Below are 18,574 nucleotides of genomic sequence, written 5' to 3'. Positions count from 1 at the left end.
GAGTGCAAGCTCTGTGCGTGTGCGCGCGCACTTATACACACAAAACCCCTCCACCGCCTCCAGCACCCCCCCTACCCAGAGACTTCGAGACACAAAACACGCGCACGCACATTCCTTCAGGGGCGAGGCGCACGAGGAGGAGGGAGAGAAGCGGGGCGACGCAGCTCACTCTTCGTGCCTGGACCGCAGCAAGACAGCGTCGCACGCTGCCTCTGTCTGTCTGTGAAAAAGAAGAAGCGAAGCGAACACCAAAGGCGCCACCGAGCTGCGCCCCTTTCGTGTATGTCTGCGTGTGTCGTTCAAGCGGGAGGCGGGGATCTTCCTGCCGTAGCCCTCGCTCCTCGGCAAAACACCGAGAGAAGAAAAAAAGCATCGTCGGTGTTGCTGCTTCGGGTAGTGCTGCGTGTCATGATGGCTCTCCCTCTCTCACTCGCTCGATGCCAGAGGCGCAGCCGTACATCCCCTCCTCGCTTTGCTCCTGTTGCCCCCCGATGCAGCTCCGTCAAGGCAATCACAGGTGTCGCGTGACGCAGCCGGGGGGGGGGGCATCTGCGGCTGCACAGCAGCACACAAGAAAAGTAGCTCTGCAGAGCATTATCCTCTCCTCGGGGCCTTCCCCACTTTGCAGGGTCAGAGGTGCCTGATACGAGCACGCATGCAGAGCGGAAGTGCTAGCCGTTATGTGGCAGGACACCCCGCTTCACATCATGCCCCATGCCTAGACGAAATCCACAGAAGTTAACGCCCCTCCACTTCATTCTGGGCGGGGTGGTGGGAGGGCCTCAGCCTTCACGTTCGTACACAGGAGAACCGCGTGCGTGCGTGCGTGCATGTGCGGGCCTTCAGTGTTTCTTCGATGGGTACCATAAGGTGTGGCAGAGGTAGTGCGGTGTTCAATGCATCATGGTGAACTTTGTATGCTTGTTCATCGCCTGCAACTCCTCCAGCTTGCGCTTGCCATAGTTCAGCCTCCACTCGATCTTCATGATGTTCTTGCGGGGAATGTCGCGCTGCTTGTCGTACTCCTGGCGAATGTACGCCGACAAGTTGCGCCGCGTGTCGGCGTCCTGCATGCGCGAGACCTCTCGCAACATGCTCCGATACACGCTCAGTATCTCGGCCTGGACTCCGCTGCGTCGCGGAGATGCCGAGGCTGTCGCGACTGGCGTGGGAGATGCGGTGCGAGGCTGCCCTGGCTGTTTTTTGTTGGAGAAGAGATGGGTGCGCAGCCGCCTCCGAATGGTCTCGTCGTCCATATGCGACTCTTCGGTCGTCGCAGCTTCGCCAGAGGGGGCGGGTGAGGGGGAAGAGGACGCTACACTGCCACGGGTGATCGGTGTAGCGCAGCTTGCGGTGGCAGATGCGTGCCCTGTCCCTCCGTCGTCATCGGCGTGATGCTTCTTCTGGTGCTGCTGCTGCTCCATCCAATCGGATAGCTTGGTAGCAACCGAACTCATGACACCGATGTTGCCGACGTGGTTGGTGACGTCCGAGCTGCTCGACGGCGCGACAAGCGCTGCTTGCGGCAGTGGCACCCCGGGGCTACGCTCCGGGTCCATCAGGCCTCTCCGGTACTTCTCCTGTGGCAAGTACACGGCGTCGCGGTAGACCTTCGTGAGGGTGTCGAAGGCGAAGTTGTGGGCGTTGCCGCCTTTATCGTTTCGTTTATGGCGCGCCACGCGCGTGACATGAAGACACCCGCGCATCCGCACGTGAGTCTTGCGAGGTGCCCCCGTCGATTGTTAGCTTCTTGCTTGAGCTATGAAATACAGAGGGAGAGCCATCGTGAAGGCACAGGGACATGAAGAAGAGGATGAGCGGATACAAGTGAGTTGGGCGGCGAATGACGGTGATGGGGGCGAGTGAACGGCATGGCGACATGCGCGCGGCGGCTGGAGCAGCAACGCGCACCATCACAGGCATGCTTATCGTGCACTCGACATTTGTTGCACAGGTGAGAGCAGAGTAGCGCCACGGTCTCCGCTTGGGAAGGGCGACGGCGCGCCGTCGGTGCAGGCAGGCGCGGAATCACAAATGTGAAGGACAGCCATGACTGTCCTGCCGCCGTCCCCCCATCGCCGCCTCTCCTCCTGTGCGGGCGCCATCGTCCTACGCGCGCACGTGCCTTTCAGTCTATGGAAGATGGAAAGCAAAGAACAGGAGAGCAATCTCGACGAGTGGCGAAGCGCAGGCACACGGGAGATCCCCGACGGACATTGACATGCACGCACGCGTGCTGTTGAGCCCTACCCCCCCTCATCCTCCTCTCCTGTATCTCTTCCTCCGTACCTGCGAGACGACGTCGCTCAATCCAGCCCGTCGTAATCCTCCTCGTCATACCAGCCAGCACTCTCCCCCACGGCCGCCGACGACGCAGCTATCCTGGCCGCCTGCGACGCGGTCAATACTCGGCGAACCGTAGGAGCCACCTCCCTCTCCTCCCTCTGCACATCGCCGCGCACCACACGCACATCCGCGTTGAGATGCAAGGTCGACACTTGCTGCATACAGGTGAAGAAACAGACCTCCTCTCTCAGGCTGACTAGCCGCACAACGGGCTGCTGGCGCCGTCGGCTTGGAATCCACTTGCCGCCGTCTATGGACGACGAGCCTGTCAGCCACGACTGCAGCATCGCCTCCCATTCTTTGGCTGCGCGACGCGCTTGTCCGCTTTCATCGTACACGCGCCACGGTTGATGACTGTGGGCGAGAGTGGTCCAGGGCAACAGGTAGTATCCGTGGCGCAGGGAGACTCCACCAGCGGGGTCGCTGCCGCCGTCCTTCAGCAGCGATGCGTCGACTGCCTCATAGAGGGCCTCAGGGCTGCCCAGCCACACCCACTCCGTCACGGCGGCAGGGGGCTCCAACGTCTCCTCTGCCTTTGTCGAGCCGTTGCCCAGGTCCTGAAGCATCTCAGCAAGCTCCCAGAGAGCGGTGCAGCCAGCCGGCAGCGGCGGCATAACACACACCCGGAGTGTCGCGGCAGATAGCACCAGCGACCACTCATCCCTCGCGTCGCCGCTGATGGGTAGAGCGGCGCTATCCTTCGTCATGCAATGCAGCAACGAGTCGAGCGAGGAAGGGACGTCGCCAACCCACCTCCGCGTGCGCGTCGGATTCGCATTCATGGTCGGCCTCGATGGAGTGGTGCCGGGTAGCAGGGCTGGGTCTCGACGCAGCAGCTCCCGTGCACTCAACACGCGTGCATGCAACAGCAGTGCAAGAAGTCCCAGCCGACGGCGCAGGAGCTGCTGGTCAGCCACGGCAACCTCCCCTGCCTCATTTGCCGCGGAGGGCAAATCGGCCAGAGTCGGTGGTGGCTCCGTGCGCTGCCACACGCTGAAGAACGCATGTGAAAGATGGTGCAGAACCCAGTCCATGTAACCAGCTGCCTCCTCGCGAGTGTTTGAGGACGCAGCGGCGGTGGATGAGAATGGCCCGCCGCTGCGGAGCCCGTCAAACAGCAGACACTGCAGCGCTGTAAGCCGGATCCCCTCCACAAGAGCAGACACGGGCTGCTGGCCGGAGTGAAGCAGCACCTGCTGCGCCGTGCGCAAGCCAGCCCTGCCACCGAGACAATCAAACAGGGAGACGGCAGACGCCATGACGGGGCTGTACACCTGTTCAACGTGCTCGACCGCTGCGGAGGCCAAGCGGCCTGCGAGAATGCCTCGCCCTGCCTCATGAGCGTTGGCGACACTCAAGTACAACCGCCACTCCTCGAAGGTCAGGACATGTACAGGGACACTTGTCTGGGCTTCAGTGCACGCTTCATGCAGCCGCCACAGCGCCGGCTCCACTACGCGGAAGGCCAAGCTCCGCAGTATGCGCTCAAACGAGATGGTAGACGTTAGCGGGGTGGCCGCAGACGACGTGCTTGTCGTGGAGGTGCCGGGGCCGCCACCGGAAGCGCGATGCTGCTGAGCGGCCACTACAGAGGACGCGGTTAGCACTGAGCCCTCCGGGCCTTCCTCATCAAGGCTGCGGCGGCGCTCTTCCATCACCACCCGCACCAGCGCACGCGCCGCGCCACACAGCCGGCGCAGAGTCGCCTCCTGTTGGAACAACTCCACATCCACAAACCATGGGACGCAATCAGGAGCCGCACCGGTGGGGAGGGTGCTGGATGCCGATTTCGAGGCCTGGACGGCACGCACATGGCGCAGGAGAAGCTCACAGAGGCTTTTGAGAGCGTGGATGCGCGCCTTTTGCGGTAAAAGCACGAAGGCGGTGGTGACGGAGTTGCCGGCAGGCGCAGAGAGAGACGCCTGCGCTCGCAGCGCTGGCGAGACGGCAGCTGCACCTCGACAGCTGCTCTGCTGCTTAAGCTCCTCAAGGCGGCCAAAGACAGCCATGAGTACGTGAGCGACACCTGTAAAGGTCAGCTGCACAGGAGGCGCGCCAGCAGTCGAGTCCGCCGTCGCGGCCGCGGTCTGACCCACCGTGCCGCTCCACTGCGCAGAGCTCTCCTGGAGCAGGAGAACGTACTCGTGTAGAGGCTGGATGAAGCGCAGAATCATGTCAGGGTCCTCGCTTAGTGAAGCAGGTGCATGACCACGGGACGATTCTGTCGCCCCCAGTGCAACCGCACCTGTCAGCCGCACGGACACCAGCGCTGGCAGAATCTCTCTGGGTGCAGATGCCGCTGCGTTGACAAGGGAGGTGTTTTGCAGCGCCGCCAGGCGGAGCAGGAAGCGGCGGTAGACATCGTCATCGCCAAGCGCTACTGTCACATGCGGCACGCGTTCCGAATGCGAGCGCGAGAGCTCCTGATCCCGCTGCAGGTGCAACAGGTGCGTGGAAAGCTCGCCGCTGGTCGCTGTCGCCGGCGTATCGAGAGATTTGGCAGCAGCAGCGGATGAGGCAACCGGCACCGTTTGCCCCGCCTGTTTCAATGCCCGCCGCACTCCAGCCAGACGCAGCAGAGGTGCCTCGCCGTGCCACCACAACACATCGGCGAGTTTTGGCCTCGAGTACTGATGAGAACTGAGATCCACCGGCGATAGTGTTGCCTTCCCAGTCGCCGCGCTGTCGTCCCTTGACTCGCATTCCCCTCGCTCGCTGTCGGTCCCTGCAGAACCAGCGAGGCTCAACGCGAAAAGCGATGCAAGGCCGTGCTCGCAAAAGATGTTCGGTGAGCACTGCGCTGCCTCCTGCTCAGCTACTGTGGAGTCTGCGAGGTACACGCTCAGCTTGCGTAGGAGATGCGGGAGCAGGTTCAACAACGGCGGCAACAGCAGTGACTGCGACGGAGGTCGACGGTTGTGATGATCCTCTGTGTAGATCGCGACTACCCAAGGCAGCCAACGATCCAGCGGCACGGCTGAATCAGCAATGGGCAGTGTGCACAGCCACTCCACGATCAGCGGAAGAACTGGCAGCACCTGCGAGTGTGGCGGATGGGCAGCGGTGCCATCGCCTAGGAGAGGCATCAGCGGCGCCAGCACCGCCCCTGCAACGCGCTCAGTGTTGGCGTAGATGGCGGAGGCAACTGACTGGGAGGAAGACAGCGACTCTGCAGATGGCACGATGGCGCCGTTGCCGCTTGCCAGAGAGGGGTAGGTGTGTCGCACCGTCCACCCTTTCTTTCGAGCCGCCGTGCCATGCTGCGTCGGGCAAGCCTGTGCCGCCGCTTCACATTCCCACACAGCGTACCCGAGTCGTTGAAGCACGCGCACGCACAGGAGAGGGTGGAGCGGTTCGAGCGCTGGCGGCAACGCGGTGGTGGACGATGCCTCGTAGGTATCCTTTGCAGGGTGCAAGAGGAGGGCGAAGAGTCGGTCGACCACCCACAGCTCATCTGCGCTGGAAGAGGGAGAAGGGTGGGCCGCGAGATGACTGCGTACACTCTTCGAGAATGCATTCAGCGAGGTGGGTGCCGAAGGCCGCGAAGACGACCCCGGCGGCGTCTGTAGTCGGGGTGCCGATGGCGGCTGTGATGGCGGTCCAACGCGGCCTGGTAACGAGGCCTTGCCCGCATAAAACCGGCGCGAGACGCGAGGAGTTGCGCGAGCGAGCGCACGTCCATTGGTGTGCATATGCCGCAAGTACATCGCACTCTGAGTGGACAGCTTGGATGCCACCGCCCCTATCGCCCTCCGCATCCGTGCACCTCCTATGACACCCTCACACAAGAAGCAATGGTCTAGTATGAGTGTGTGTGCCTCACAGACAGGCGACCTCATGCGCGCACGGCGGCGGGTTCGTGCACATATCCGGGGTTGAGCAAAGTGGGCGCGTGTGTGGCTAATTCTCGACACCAACCCCCCCCGATACCCACACTCCCCCAAGGGAGCGAAAGAGGTGGTGGGGGTGGTGGGAACACGCACCGCGTTTTGAATCAGGTGGGTGTGGGTCTGCCTGGCGGAGAAGCTCTCAAGTAGTGAGGAATAGGCAAGAGTGAAAAGGCGCAAGAGAGCTGAGAAGATGCGCCGGCACATCCACAAGACGAGGCCGATGGTGCGCGGGAGAGGCGGCGGCGTTTACAGGCGCAAGAGCGTTCGTCGCAGCACCTCGGCAGAAAAAAAGACAGAGACAGCCAACAGCGTCATTTCATGTGGAGGTGGGGAAGCACAGCACTGAGTAGGGGAAGGGAGGGGGAGCCACCCCATGATACCGCTGGCAGAGCACACACACACACGTGCGTTGATGTCCTCGGCTGTGAATACCATGGCGGTGGTACTTCGTGATGTCATTGTGCGACTTTTCTCTTCGTGCACGGGTGGGCAGTGCTCGTGAAACTACGGCGACGCACACACACACACTCGCCACCGGCGATGTTTTTGGTATCGGCATGCGCCCATCAGAAGGGAAAGGGGTTGCCGAATGCGGATGCACACTCGTCGATAGGAACACGCGGGGCCCCTCTTCGCTCGCTCGCTATCAACAGCGGCCTGCCTCTGTCTCACACTCTCACGCAGCACGTACCCCTCCCTTCATCTCCTCTTCACGAAGCTCATTGCTGATTGGTAAACACGCAGGCAGAGCGTCGCACAGAGCGCAGTGGATGCGGACGACCTCGCTCACAGGGAAGGGGATCTCCGTAACGCGTGCAGAATGAGCTCCTGCTGCTGCCACGCCTCTTGGTGACGCCAAAGCGATGCCTGCACGTGGCGTGCCGTCACCTCGGCGGCGTGCGGGGAGCCGGACAGGAGTGTCGGTGACGGTCGTGATGCAGTCGATCTGGAAGCCGAGGACGGCGATGCACTTGCGGAGTAGAGCGAGAGCGGCCTTCGACCAGGGGTTGTCTCGTCGCGGTCCATCATCGGTACAGACCTGGTACCGGCGCTGGGAATAGCAGCGACCATTACGTCGCTCAGAATGGCATCGTTGGACGTGGCGCTCGCATCACTGCTGTTGTGCAGAGTCGGTCGCCGCGCTAGTGTAGCGTGGTCTGGCGGGAATGAGCGGCCGCTCTCCTTCACCATCTCAAGGGGCGAAGGGGAAGCGGAGAGCGCCGACAGAAACCTGCGCAGCTTCTCCTCAGGTGACAGCGGCTGCGCGGAGAGCTCAGAGCCGTCGCGTGGCCCGCGCGGTTCCGCTTTCCCCTGTGACGCAGATGCATAGATGCCAAGACGAGCCCCATATGTTGTCGCATGGTGGTGCGGTGGGGGCGTGCGCTGCTGCTGCTCGGGCGACGGCGACCCGGACGACGTCGTGGTGCCGAAAAGCGGGCTGCGCAGCGGTGGCGGCAGCGGCAGCTCCTCCTCAGCAGCGATGTCCGCAAGAAGGGCGGAGGGACTCTTCCTCTGCAGCGCACGCGGCGGTGACGAGGAGATGGTACGGTGTGCCTCGAATGAAACTGCCGCAGCCTCCTCTTCTTGCGTGAAAAGGGGCGCAGTGGCGCCAGAATGCTGCCGCGGAGGCGTCGACGTCTCTTCCTGTGGCGCTGTTTCCTCTGCTATGCTGACGTGCTCCAGCATCGCCGTGCTTCCATCACCGCACCCGTGAGGCAGCGAGGAGGCGCCTTGGCTGCCTCCACCAGTGGACACTGTCAGGCCTCGGGATGACTTTTCTCGCGAAGATGATGTCATTGTCGCCGTCGCCGCGATGGCCGTGGTGAGAGCCGCCGCAGACGAAACGAAAAGCTGGCCGGTGCGCCCGAACCCCTCCTCACCGTCCTCGTCATTGGCCACGATGTCTGAGGGTAGGGTGCGCAGCGTCCCGTCATCCTCGATGCGCTGGTGCGGCTTTCTCTTCTTTCCCGAGGCGAACCCCAGCCAGCCGTCGCCCTTGTCCACGTCTGCCACATCCCTCCCCTTCGCCATGTCGAGTGCGCTCTGGAGGTGGGGAGGAATCGGCGGCGAGGGCGACATACTCGTGCGTCTGCTCTCGCGCTCCGGCCTTGGCGACGAAGACGAAGCAGCAGATCCACGCGACGTCGTGCGCAGAAGCTGCATCGACGACGGCAAAGCCGAGGATGCCGCAGCCTGTACCAGCCCTTCCGCGACAGGTCCACCGGCAACTACGCCATTGTTCCTCGCCTTGTCGTCTTGGGAAGTGATTAGCAGCGGTGGAGAGAACGACTCGCGCAACGCAATCCGCAGCGACATCTCCTTTACTCGCAGCGCCTCCTTGGTGTCGGCTAGCTCCCGCGTCAGTGCTTCTATGGTGCCTGACATGCAATCATACTCGTCCTCAGCACGCAGCCGCGCTTCCTTCAGCTGCAACTCGGCCTGCTCCAGCCGCTCCGATAACACGCGACGCTGCGCCTCCTGCCCGGCTGCAGCGGCGGCCCGCACTTGCACCAGCTGCTCTTGTAGAGCTGCCACCTCTGTCGCACTCGTGTCTGCGGTTTGGGTGGGACGTGTAGCAGAGTTCGCCTGCTGTGGTGACAGCCTTTGCGTCGCATCTTCCACGGCCTCACAGACGGGGAAGGAGCTCTGCTGGGCTGCGCTGCCGGAAGCGGTCGCCGTCGCACCTCCCTCGCTGTGTCCTCCTCGCTTCTGCGGATCCCGCGATGCGGTGGGCTCGCCGCTGCCCATCCCTCCGTCCGCTGGTGCCAACGGTGTCTGTGCCCTTGCGACAGTCAGCTGCTCCTGGGCCCGGTGCAAGTCCTCCAGCAGTCTCCACTGCGCCGTGTCCTTCTCGAGCAGCTGCTCCTGAAGCAAGCGCACCTGCTCGCTCTGCTCTCCGATCAACTCGTTGCGGTCTGCGCGCACGACATCCAGCTCCGCTTGTAGTGCTGCGAAACGCTGTGAGAAGTCAGTGATCGCGCTGCGCACCTGTGTGACAAGCGAGGTGAGGTGCGCGACGCCGCCGAGATGAGTAGACGTCTCGGTGTAGGGGGACTTAGGACACGCGTTGATTGAGCAAGGCGCTGCGACGTCTCCCTCAGCAGCCAAGTCGTCAAAGGCAGCGCTGAAGAGGTTGTCAGTGGCTGCCACGTGCACCGTCCCCACGTCTTCAGCCGCGAGGGCACCTCGTTCGCGCGGTGCCCCTGGGCTCTCTGGATGTACCAGAGTCAGCAGATCCTGCAACTGTGCTATCAGAGGGTTCAGTGCAGCTGAAAGCAACGCCTTCGCCGCAGCCTCTGCCGGCGTGTCCGGGCCGCCGCCAGAGAGCGGCGTGGCCGGCCGAGGCTGCGCCTGCTGCTCAAAGCGCAGCAGCTGTTCCTCTTTGCCAAGCAGCTGTGTCTCCAATTCATCGCAGCGCAGCTCATGGGCAGCGCACATTTCTTGCAGCTCCGCCGACTTCCGCTCCGCCACGTCCACGCGCGCGCGCAGCATCTCAATCTCCTCCACCGCCGCCACATACTGCTTCGACATTATCACCGACGGCCCCGGCGTCGATGGGAGGCACGAGGGGTCCTCTCTCGTGGCCTCAGTAAAAGCCGAAAGAAGACCCTCAGCAGGGATGCCACGAGTCTCACGAGCGAACGATGCGTTCCCGGAGGCCACGCCGTCGGTCTGCAGTCCCACAGAGGCCCGCAACAGCGGCGGTGACGACGAGGCTGCAGTGCCATCTGCCCCCCTGGGTCCGCGGTGCACCTGCGAGCCAAAGTCGTGTTTTGAGAGATCCTGAGCAGGGTCCCCGTCTTCCGCGCTGACTGGATACGCCTTGGGAACTCGATACTGCATCTCGCCCTCTGCCATCTGGCCCAGCACCGGCCCGCGAGGTGGAGCCCTATCATCCACGCGCATTCGCTTTCTGCCCTCCGACGGGCAGTGCTGAGAGTCCTCTGAACCAACTCGCTGAAGTCGCATCTCCGTCTGCCCTGCGTGGTACCCGTCCTCAGTCTCGGCGTACGCGTACGCACGGAGCAGGGTGTCGGGCGACCGACTTGTGAGGGCAGGGTCCCGCCTGGTGGGCGACCTCCCAGTGGCTGCTGCCGAAGATGCCTTGACTGAAGAGGCGCGCGCGGCACCAGCACTCGGCTTCGCACGCACGCCGCTAACGCTGTCGGCCCGCCACTGTGCAGCCAGCAGCCTCGACTGTCGATTGAAGGCCTCTTCCATCTCGGTCAGCTGCTGCTCCAGCTGGCCACAGCGGTGATACCACCGCACCGCTTCGTCCTGCAGCTGCGCGCGGCCGTACTCTTCCAAGGACAGGCGCAGCGACGACGCAGAAGAGAGCGGCGAGACTGATGCCCAGCCAGCAGGGCGATGAGTCTTGGTGAAGAGGGGAATGCCACGAATGGGCGGGGTCGAGGTTGTTGTGTGGGCAAAGGCCACGGAAGAGGCGGCAGTGACTGGCAACGATGAGCCGCCCACTGGGGAAAAGGCTGACGTAGGTCGCTGTTGGGCAGTGGCGGAAGCAGGACGCATCAGCTTCGGCGGAGCGTGCTTCGCCGCCGCTCGCACCAGAGGAACGCCTTGGGAGTTGCGAAGCAGTGCGGCAGTGGCCTTTGACGTCCGCTCCCAGATCTCTCTAGGCGTTCGTTGGGTCTCTGGCGGCTCCACCTCCGCGAGCTCCATAGCAGCCGCCCGCAGGTACGCATTGGCACTGGCGGCGTATCGCTCCGAGAACGGTGGTACAGCCGTGTTAGATGGCAGTGTTGTGAATGAAGGTGCCGCGAGAGGCGGGACCGACTGCAGGTGGCGCTCAGAGCCCACGTCACACTTCTGCCCCCACCTCTCCTCGTCTGTGGTGCCGGCCGGCGCTGCCGGTGAACTGGGCAGCGGAGAACGAATTGAAGGGGATGACGTTGTCGTGCAACACGTTATGGCACCGACTGCACCGAGCTCTTGCGTGACATCGCCCTTATGCGCGGGTGCGGCAACCGGATACACCGACTCCGGATCCCAAGCCCGATGATGATGCTCCGCATTGTTAGGCAGTGGAGCAGCGGCAGCGTCCCTCTTGCACCACCGTTGCCGTGAGAGGGAGGGCAGCGCTAACTCTTGCCCTCCCTCGCCCTCGCCTTCCTCCTCGAAAAAATCTTTGCCGGGACGGCTCAAAGACCGAGGCAGTGCGTGACTGGTGGGAGACTGAAGCGAAGGAGTCGCCCGTTGCGGCCGTTTCCCTGCCACCGACAACGCGGAAACGACGTTGTCGGCCCGCTGATACGGGAAAGGAGTGCGGCGCGGTTGCAGATCAAAGAAGCTCTGCTGCAGCGAGGCAATGGACGTGTGCGAAGCAGCGGAGGCGCTTCGTTCAAGAGGAGCGGACAGGCCAGCCGCTGGCCGAGCTGCTCCTGCCCCCGCTCCACTGCCATTGTTGTCTGCTACACAGCTCATTGTGCAAGCAGTTGGAGCTGCGTCAGCGAAGTGCACCTTCCTGATGCTCTATTTTTTTTTCCTGCAAGCTCGAAGGTCTCTTCTAGGCCGAAAGGAGAAGACAGTGTGTGGGCTTGTCTATGACCAGCGCAGTGTATCTGTGCTCCCAGCGCCCGGTCCGGCTCTCTTCCGACCCCCTCCCCTCCCTTCAGCTCCCTCGCGCAGCCCCGCAAGGGCAAGGAGTGCCAGGGCAAGAGAGAGAACACACAGACAGAGAAAATCAACTATATATCCACATACATGTATATACGGCACCGCGCGCCACAGCGTGGCCTCAAACTCCCTCTATGTCCCTCCCCTGATCGGTGTATGCGTGTATATGTATGTGGGTGTGTGTACAATGGTGCGACAAGAAACGGTGGGCCGATGTATGTATACGCGGCCTCGCCGAAGCCGCTGCAGAGCAGGATGGTGGCGGTCTAACGTAGTAGCGGTGTCTGTGTGTGTGTAGTGTCTATGCCTGTGGGTTCGTGCTGTGGACTTTTCCTTCGCTACTCGGCAAGAGCACCGGCGCGCCACGGGTGAGTTCCGCTTCCCTGTGCGCCCGGCCCCAAGGGAGCAGCCAAAAGGCTTCGAGAAAGAAAAAGGGGTGGGAGAGTCTTCGAGTGAGGACTGTGGCGGCCCCCGAGAAGACGAGGAAGAGCGCTGGAAGAGTTGCGGCTGCCCATATCCTACGTTCATCGGTCATCAAACAGCTTCTCGTCCAGTGAGCACCAAGGCGCACACACACGCACACGTACCCATACCGAGCACCCGCGCTGGAAGACGAAACAGCGCCACAAGGGCCCCCCTGAAGCACTTCAAGAGTGCCTATGCAGGACATCCCACCTTGAGTGGGCACACATGCACAGTTAACGGCACACATCGGTTGCCACTCGGAGGAGGAGGAGGGGGGTGGTGGGCGGTGTTTGTGCACACCACTGGTGCTCATTCCGCTGTATAGCCACTAGGCAGACGCACGCATTTCCTTCCGCGACTCATGCACGTGTGGCGCGTGGGTAGGCTTGTTGGGTGGGCGTATTGATAGTCCGGATACGGTGGCCACCACCACCACCAATGATGCTGCTGCTGCTGTCGCTGGCTTCGTTTTCTGCCGCTTTGAAGAAGCGCGCACAGATAGAGAGAGACGGGATGGCAAGAAACCCACAAAGTTGGGGGAGGGGGCAGGGCAAAGAGCACACACAAGATAAACCGGAGAGAGGGGAGAGACGATACACACAACGGGCACGCACAGACACGCATGACTGCTAAACGGAAAATAAAGACAGGTGATAGACCGACACACATACATGGACATAGATAAAGCAGAGAGAGGGCAAAGAGCGCCATGGGACGCATCCCTCGCACGGGAGTAATTCAATCGGATGCGCACCCGGCACTGATGCACGCGTGGCCCTGACGGTTTCTCCTTCAGCCCTTACGTCGCTGTGCTGTAGCGTGTATTTTTGTGGTGTAGTGGGGTTGCCAACTTGGTGGTCCAGCGCCATCGGCTCGACCACCACATCACGGTCACACCGTTCTAGTTGATCTTGGTGTTGATGCCGATGGGCACTATTGTCGGCTTTGGTACCGCTAGGGAGGTGTCGTCCGTCTGCTCGTCCAGCCAGTGCTTGCGCTGCGCCGCCACCTCTAGCTCACGCTCGCGCACCGCCAGCATTGCCCCGCGACGACGCCAGAAAGAGAAGTTCTCGTAGAAGAAGCGATCTTCCAGATGAAAGTCCTCCGTCTGCCCACCGTTCGACCACGGCGCACCGATCGGGGCATTCGCGTAGGGCCAGAAGCGGATGCCGGTCTGATCCATCAAGCAGCTGCGCCACTCCCACTCCTCATCACGGCAGAAGTAGACGGCACGCGCCGGCTCCGTCATGTGGCACTTGAGCAGCGTCGCCGACTGCTGCGGGCACATCCGGAAGGAGGCTTCGCAGGCTTGCATGAAACCGGTGACCGTGTCAATGTCCTCCTCCAGACACTTCATGGGGTTTGCTCGCCAGTAATAGCAGTCGCGAGATGCCTCTACACGTTCCTGAAGACTCGGCAGCGCCTGGAAGAGAGGGGCAAAGGCGCGCAGCACAGGGGCAGGGATGCCGTCTCGGAAGATGCCCTCTAATGGTTGCACAAACTGCTCCATCGGTTCGCTGTGCGTATGCGCCACGGAGGCACCGCAACCAAAGACGCAGATATAAGACACAAGAGAGCGCGCGCAAGGGCAAACTTCACGGCCGCCCTGCTGCCACAGGACACGCCACAGCAGGACGTGAACGAAGCGTCCACGACGGAGATGAGCACCGAGGGCGTGGGACCAGAACAGAAAAGGAGAAAACAGAAAAAGAAAACGGCGAGATGCTAGTGTGAATGCTAGACTAAGATCAAACGGCCTTCTCCCAACGCTTGCGCGGAGGCGATTTTGTTGTTGTTGTGGTGCGAGGCAGACGGCACTGAAGGTGGCATCCGGTACACGCTACTACCTAAAAACAAAAGACAGGAAGAGAGAAGTGCTGTGCGCGCTCTCCACCCGCTGCCCTAGAGTCTTGCAGAAGGCAAGGGTTGCTGCTCTAATCGAAGGTACGGAATGCAGAGGGGGGAGTGAGTGCAAGCTCACGCAATGGCGCCCATAACAGCTGTCAACGCCTGCGAGAGAAACAGGCGTATGTGCACGCTAGAAAGTGTGCGTGTGTGGGGGGAGGAGAGGGAGGGGGGAGGTTGCTCTCCTCGAAGGTCCCTGCTGATGACCAAAAGTTGCTGGACGCGATGCGCAAGAGAAAAAGTGGCGCTAAGGCGTCACTTCTTCCTTGTGTTTCTCTCCCTTGCGTCTGCGCCCTCCTCGCGATACGCGTATTCCTCTTGCGCCTCCGCGTTGTATGTTGGTGCTGTTTCCTTGGACCTGATGCGTAGGCGCACACCTCTCTGCCGTTGGGCGCCAAAAGGAGGAGGGAGGAGAAGGTCAAGACGGCGGCGGTGAGCCGACAAGGGAGCGGCAGCGGCGCATGAGTGCGTGGGTAGAGAAAGACGGAGAGAGATGGAGAGAAAAAGAGGGAGATGGAAAGCGCACATCCACGCCCGTGTCTAGGTAACGGTGCGTGAATACAGACATAATCTTCAGGAGGGACCCGGTGCAGGCTGCTGGCACGGAGACGGAGACTTGGCACACACACACACACGCACACACGTAAACAGATACGAGCACGTACACATGCGCAGTCCATGTATGAGGTTAGCGGGGTGAGACACAGGTGCCCAACATGAGCCCTTGCGCTTTGTGGGCCGTCTTCTGCAGAGAGAGAGCAGACAAGTGCGCGACGGCTGAAGGGAAAGCGGAGAAGCTTCCCGGCCGTGCCGCCACCCCTCAGCCCTTTTCCCCCGCGCAAACGTCTGGTAGTTGGCTTCCCTCCCCCCTCCTCCTCGGACAGCACTGGGCTCACGGTGTGTCTATGCCTGGATCTCGACTACAGACAATCATGCCAAAGGGCCCTCGGCGAGTGACGCCTCTTCCCCTCCCCTCTCCCTCCCCCTCCCCCTGAGTCTCTCCCCAGCTCCATGCCTCTCACCATCTTTTTTGTTATGTATGATGGTTGTCACCCCACCCACCCACCCCTTCCGCACACGCGCCTACACACTCTCGTGTGCATGTGCCTCTCTGTGCGCTGCTCTTCCTGCTGTTGATTGGCTCTACAACTCACGAGGAGGAAGAACATGTAAACCGACAGCAGAAAACGCGCACGCGCAAGAGGGGGAGTGGAGGAGGGAGATCGCTTGTCCAGGGAGTCATCAGCACGCGCACGGATACACACACACTCTGGCAAGAGATGCGCAAGTCTCCGCCATCGCACCAACAGCGATACACAAAAATCTTTACTTTCGCTCGCCCGCTCCCTCATGCGCAAACACGCACCAACAAGCGTGCACAGCGCACTCCTGCACCAACGCTAGAGAAAAGCCCAGCACATACAGACATCTCCAGACGTGCCCTGCGGCCCCTGCCGCCGATGTCGAGCACACTATCTCCCCCTGCCCCCTCTTCTCATCCCTCCCCAGCGAACACAATGCCATCGAGGGCTGACGAGAGAAAATAGGGGCAGACGCCATAAGGTGCGCACTACCTCATGGCGACACACACACACGCATACGCCCGCCCATCACGGCAGCAAAACACGAGAGCTGAAGAAAAAAGGAAAAACAGAAAGTGGGCGGGACGAAGACACGCAGACACACTGGCAGTAAGAGAGCACCGCGCACACACGCACACACATGTAGCCAACCCCTTCCTGCCTGCCTCCCAGAGCACAACCGCCCCCCACCCCTCCTCACCACGCGAGAGACGACATGAAAAGGAGGAAAAAGACGAGCAGCGGTAAGGCAGACAAAGAACGGCGCGCTCGCAAGAGGAGGGAGAGAGGGGGGCCATGGAGAGAAACGGAACCGTGCGAACCCATCACCTCCACAGCGCACAGAATCACCTGCCCGGCGGATATGAACGGAGGCGAGGGGACGGAGCGGGAGGGGGGGCGGGGGCGGGCCGCAAACAGAGAGAGAAACGGGAAAAGAAAGAGAGATGGACGTGCACAGCGGATCGCGCACGGAAGCAGCATTCGATGAGCAGGACCGCGCCGTTTCCCTCGCGCTACTCCCGCCGCCCCTCCAGCACGCAAGCACATACACACGTGTACACGCACACCGCACATGTGTCGAAACACTCGTCCCTCCACCACCACCACCCCACTTTGTCTTTACGCGATTTAGGAGGAGAGAACATCAGATAGAGAGAGAAACCGAACTCCAGGTGCGCTAGTGAACGTCGGTGTGCGTCTTTTCTCGTTTCCACTGAGAAGACCGGGGGCAGGGGAGTCGGGACGTTAGGAGTCACTCCGTACGCGTGCACCCACCCACCCACCCCCTCTTGGTGCACTGTTGGTCGTAGTGCACGCTGAATAGCCGCATGTGCATGCGCGTGGACGTTAACTTTTCTACCCTTGTTCGTTTTCTCTTCAGTTCGCCGCCTGCGTCTCCTCACCTTCAGCGTGGTCATCGCGTATCCTCTTCAGTGCTGGCTGGAGCCTGTCGAGATGGAGGGTGGCACGAGGAGCCCCTGAATTTCCTCAATATGCTGGGCGTGAAGCAGCGCTGCCTTGGCGGCGTCATTACGGCGGAAGTACACGCGGGCTAGGACGGACAAGAAGAGCGTCACCGTGTAAATAATGGCACCGTTGTAGCACGCCTTCGCCTTCGTTTCCCCGTCCCAACCGTGCTCTACGGCCATAATGGCAAAGGAGATGGCCTTCTCGCTGAACATGCGGCCGAACAAGACAAGGTGTACGATGCCCAGCAGCGAGAAGATTGCGCAGCACGTCGCACACGAATCGTACCCCATCCTTTCAATACCCCTCCTGGCCGCACCGGAATACTCTTCTTACCGTACCGTCCGTTGAGACGCGGAGTTCTCCGACAGGCCCCGGCTATGTGGCGTTATCGAGAAGGGAGAAAACAGCTGCAGGAAGCGTGAGAGAGGGAGGGAGGGAAGAGAGAGAGATGGCAAAGATAGCGTGGGAGCTGTGATGGTGCGCAAGTGCCGGCAACAAGACGAAGAAAACAAAAAGCGGCGCGACAAACAAGCGAGCAGAGTCCCAGGTCAGGCGGCAGGACCTATAGAGACGCGATCCGAGAGTCACTGAAGACACACCACGGACGTCCCCTTTTCTTGCCTCGCTCTCCGAATGTATGCTGTGTGCGATGCACTCCGAGGGCAAGGCTCTGGCCCTTTTTCCTTCCTCTATGCGATTACAGGAGGCGCAGTGGGTTGTGAAGTGCCGGTGCCAGCAAGGCACAAGAGAGCATGTGTGTGTGTGTGTGTGTGCGTGCGTGTGCGTGACGTTGCGTGGAAGTGGGTACACGGTGCTGATATAGAGCAGACCGCAGAGAGCGAGAGCGAGAATAAAAAAGTGATGGCAAAGGAGTTCATCAGAGAGTATGACGAAGAGCACGAGTCCCACTGGTGTCCTGCACTGCTCGCTAACGTGTGCATGCCGAACTCGGGAAAGCCTACGCATCTGCCAGTGCCCAGAGACAACGTAGAGCGTAGAGTGGTCCTCACAATAGAAGCAATGCGCCTAAATGGATCGCGGATATCCGGCCACGGTGAGCAGTGCTGCTTGCGGCACTGACCCCTCTCCCCCTCCCCGTGTGGAGGCTGCAACCACCCTTGGCACGCACACCTACGCTTTTAGCACTCCCTCCCCCCTTCACATATCCCTCTCTCATCACTCGAGGAAGGGGTGAAGATGCGACACACACCGCACCCGGCGTCTGCCCGGCAACCCCGCTTTCGACCGTTGGCCCAACGAGAGGGATGCTGTTTCTTTTTTTTTGCTGCAAGAGATTACCCGCCACACGTACGCACGCATGCACGCACGCATACGTGGCCACGCTCATGGAGACAGAGAGTACATCACCGCCATTAAAGGCGAAGAAGGATAAAGGTTGGCGGTCGCGAGATTCGGATGGAGGCAAGGAAACGTGAAGAACGTAGAGATGATCGGGCAGATAGCGTATGGTGTTGGTGGAATGTCTTCGTACACACCTTCGCACACACGTGCAGGCGTAGGATACGTTGGCGAAAGAGAGGGGAGGGGCCTGTGTAGAAGCGGGACCACTTTAGGCTCACTCTCTCTTATCCTGACTTGCTTCTCCACGTCATTTCACACGCGACGGTCGATCTCTTCGCTGTTCGTTTCACTGCCTCTCACCTGCGATGATGCGCAAACACCCAGACAGAGCGAGAGAACTGCCCGTAACCACGCATACCTTCACCTAACCCCTGCTTGCGGACCCCGACCACCTCATCTCCCCATCGATACACGCACACT

The 18,574-nt window shown here is 61.3% G+C and overlaps 5 protein-coding genes across 5 annotated transcripts; all 5 read right to left on the bottom strand.

Moving 5' to 3' along the window:
* Positions 1 to 893: 893 nt before the first annotated feature.
* On the bottom strand, positions 894 to 1,706 carry LMXM_18_1200 (conserved hypothetical protein; the record flags this gene model as incomplete). The annotated part of the gene is made up of 1 exon (XM_003874085.1): positions 894 to 1,706. The coding sequence occupies one exon, from the start codon at positions 1,704 to 1,706 to the stop codon at positions 894 to 896; it is 813 nt and encodes a 270-aa protein (XP_003874134.1).
* A 600-nt stretch (positions 1,707 to 2,306) lies between these two features.
* On the bottom strand, positions 2,307 to 6,104 carry LMXM_18_1190 (conserved hypothetical protein; the record flags this gene model as incomplete). Its single annotated transcript, XM_003874084.1, has 1 exon — positions 2,307 to 6,104. The coding sequence occupies one exon, from the start codon at positions 6,102 to 6,104 to the stop codon at positions 2,307 to 2,309; it is 3,798 nt and encodes a 1,265-aa protein (XP_003874133.1).
* A 918-nt stretch (positions 6,105 to 7,022) lies between these two features.
* Positions 7,023 to 11,678, bottom strand: LMXM_18_1180 (conserved hypothetical protein; the record flags this gene model as incomplete). The annotated part of the gene is made up of 1 exon (XM_003874083.1): positions 7,023 to 11,678. One exon carries the CDS (start codon positions 11,676 to 11,678, stop codon positions 7,023 to 7,025), a length of 4,656 nt encoding a protein of 1,551 aa, XP_003874132.1.
* Positions 11,679 to 13,236: 1,558 nt separating this feature from the next.
* Positions 13,237 to 13,845, bottom strand: LMXM_18_1170 (conserved hypothetical protein; the record flags this gene model as incomplete). The annotated part of the gene is made up of 1 exon (XM_003874082.1): positions 13,237 to 13,845. One exon carries the CDS (start codon positions 13,843 to 13,845, stop codon positions 13,237 to 13,239), a length of 609 nt encoding a protein of 202 aa, XP_003874131.1.
* A 2,907-nt stretch (positions 13,846 to 16,752) lies between these two features.
* Positions 16,753 to 17,082, bottom strand: LMXM_18_1160 (conserved hypothetical protein; the record flags this gene model as incomplete). The annotated part of the gene is made up of 1 exon (XM_003874081.1): positions 16,753 to 17,082. The coding sequence occupies one exon, from the start codon at positions 17,080 to 17,082 to the stop codon at positions 16,753 to 16,755; it is 330 nt and encodes a 109-aa protein (XP_003874130.1).
* Between the last annotated feature and the right edge of the window lie 1,492 nt (positions 17,083 to 18,574).

The sequence above is a fragment of the Leishmania mexicana genome, chromosome 18 (genome assembly GCF_000234665.1).
Source record: "Leishmania mexicana MHOM/GT/2001/U1103 complete genome, chromosome 18".
NCBI lineage: Eukaryota > Euglenozoa > Kinetoplastea > Trypanosomatida > Trypanosomatidae > Leishmania > Leishmania mexicana.
Note: the sequence above shows the minus strand (reverse complement) of the source record. Positions and strands in the feature narration are given on the sequence as shown.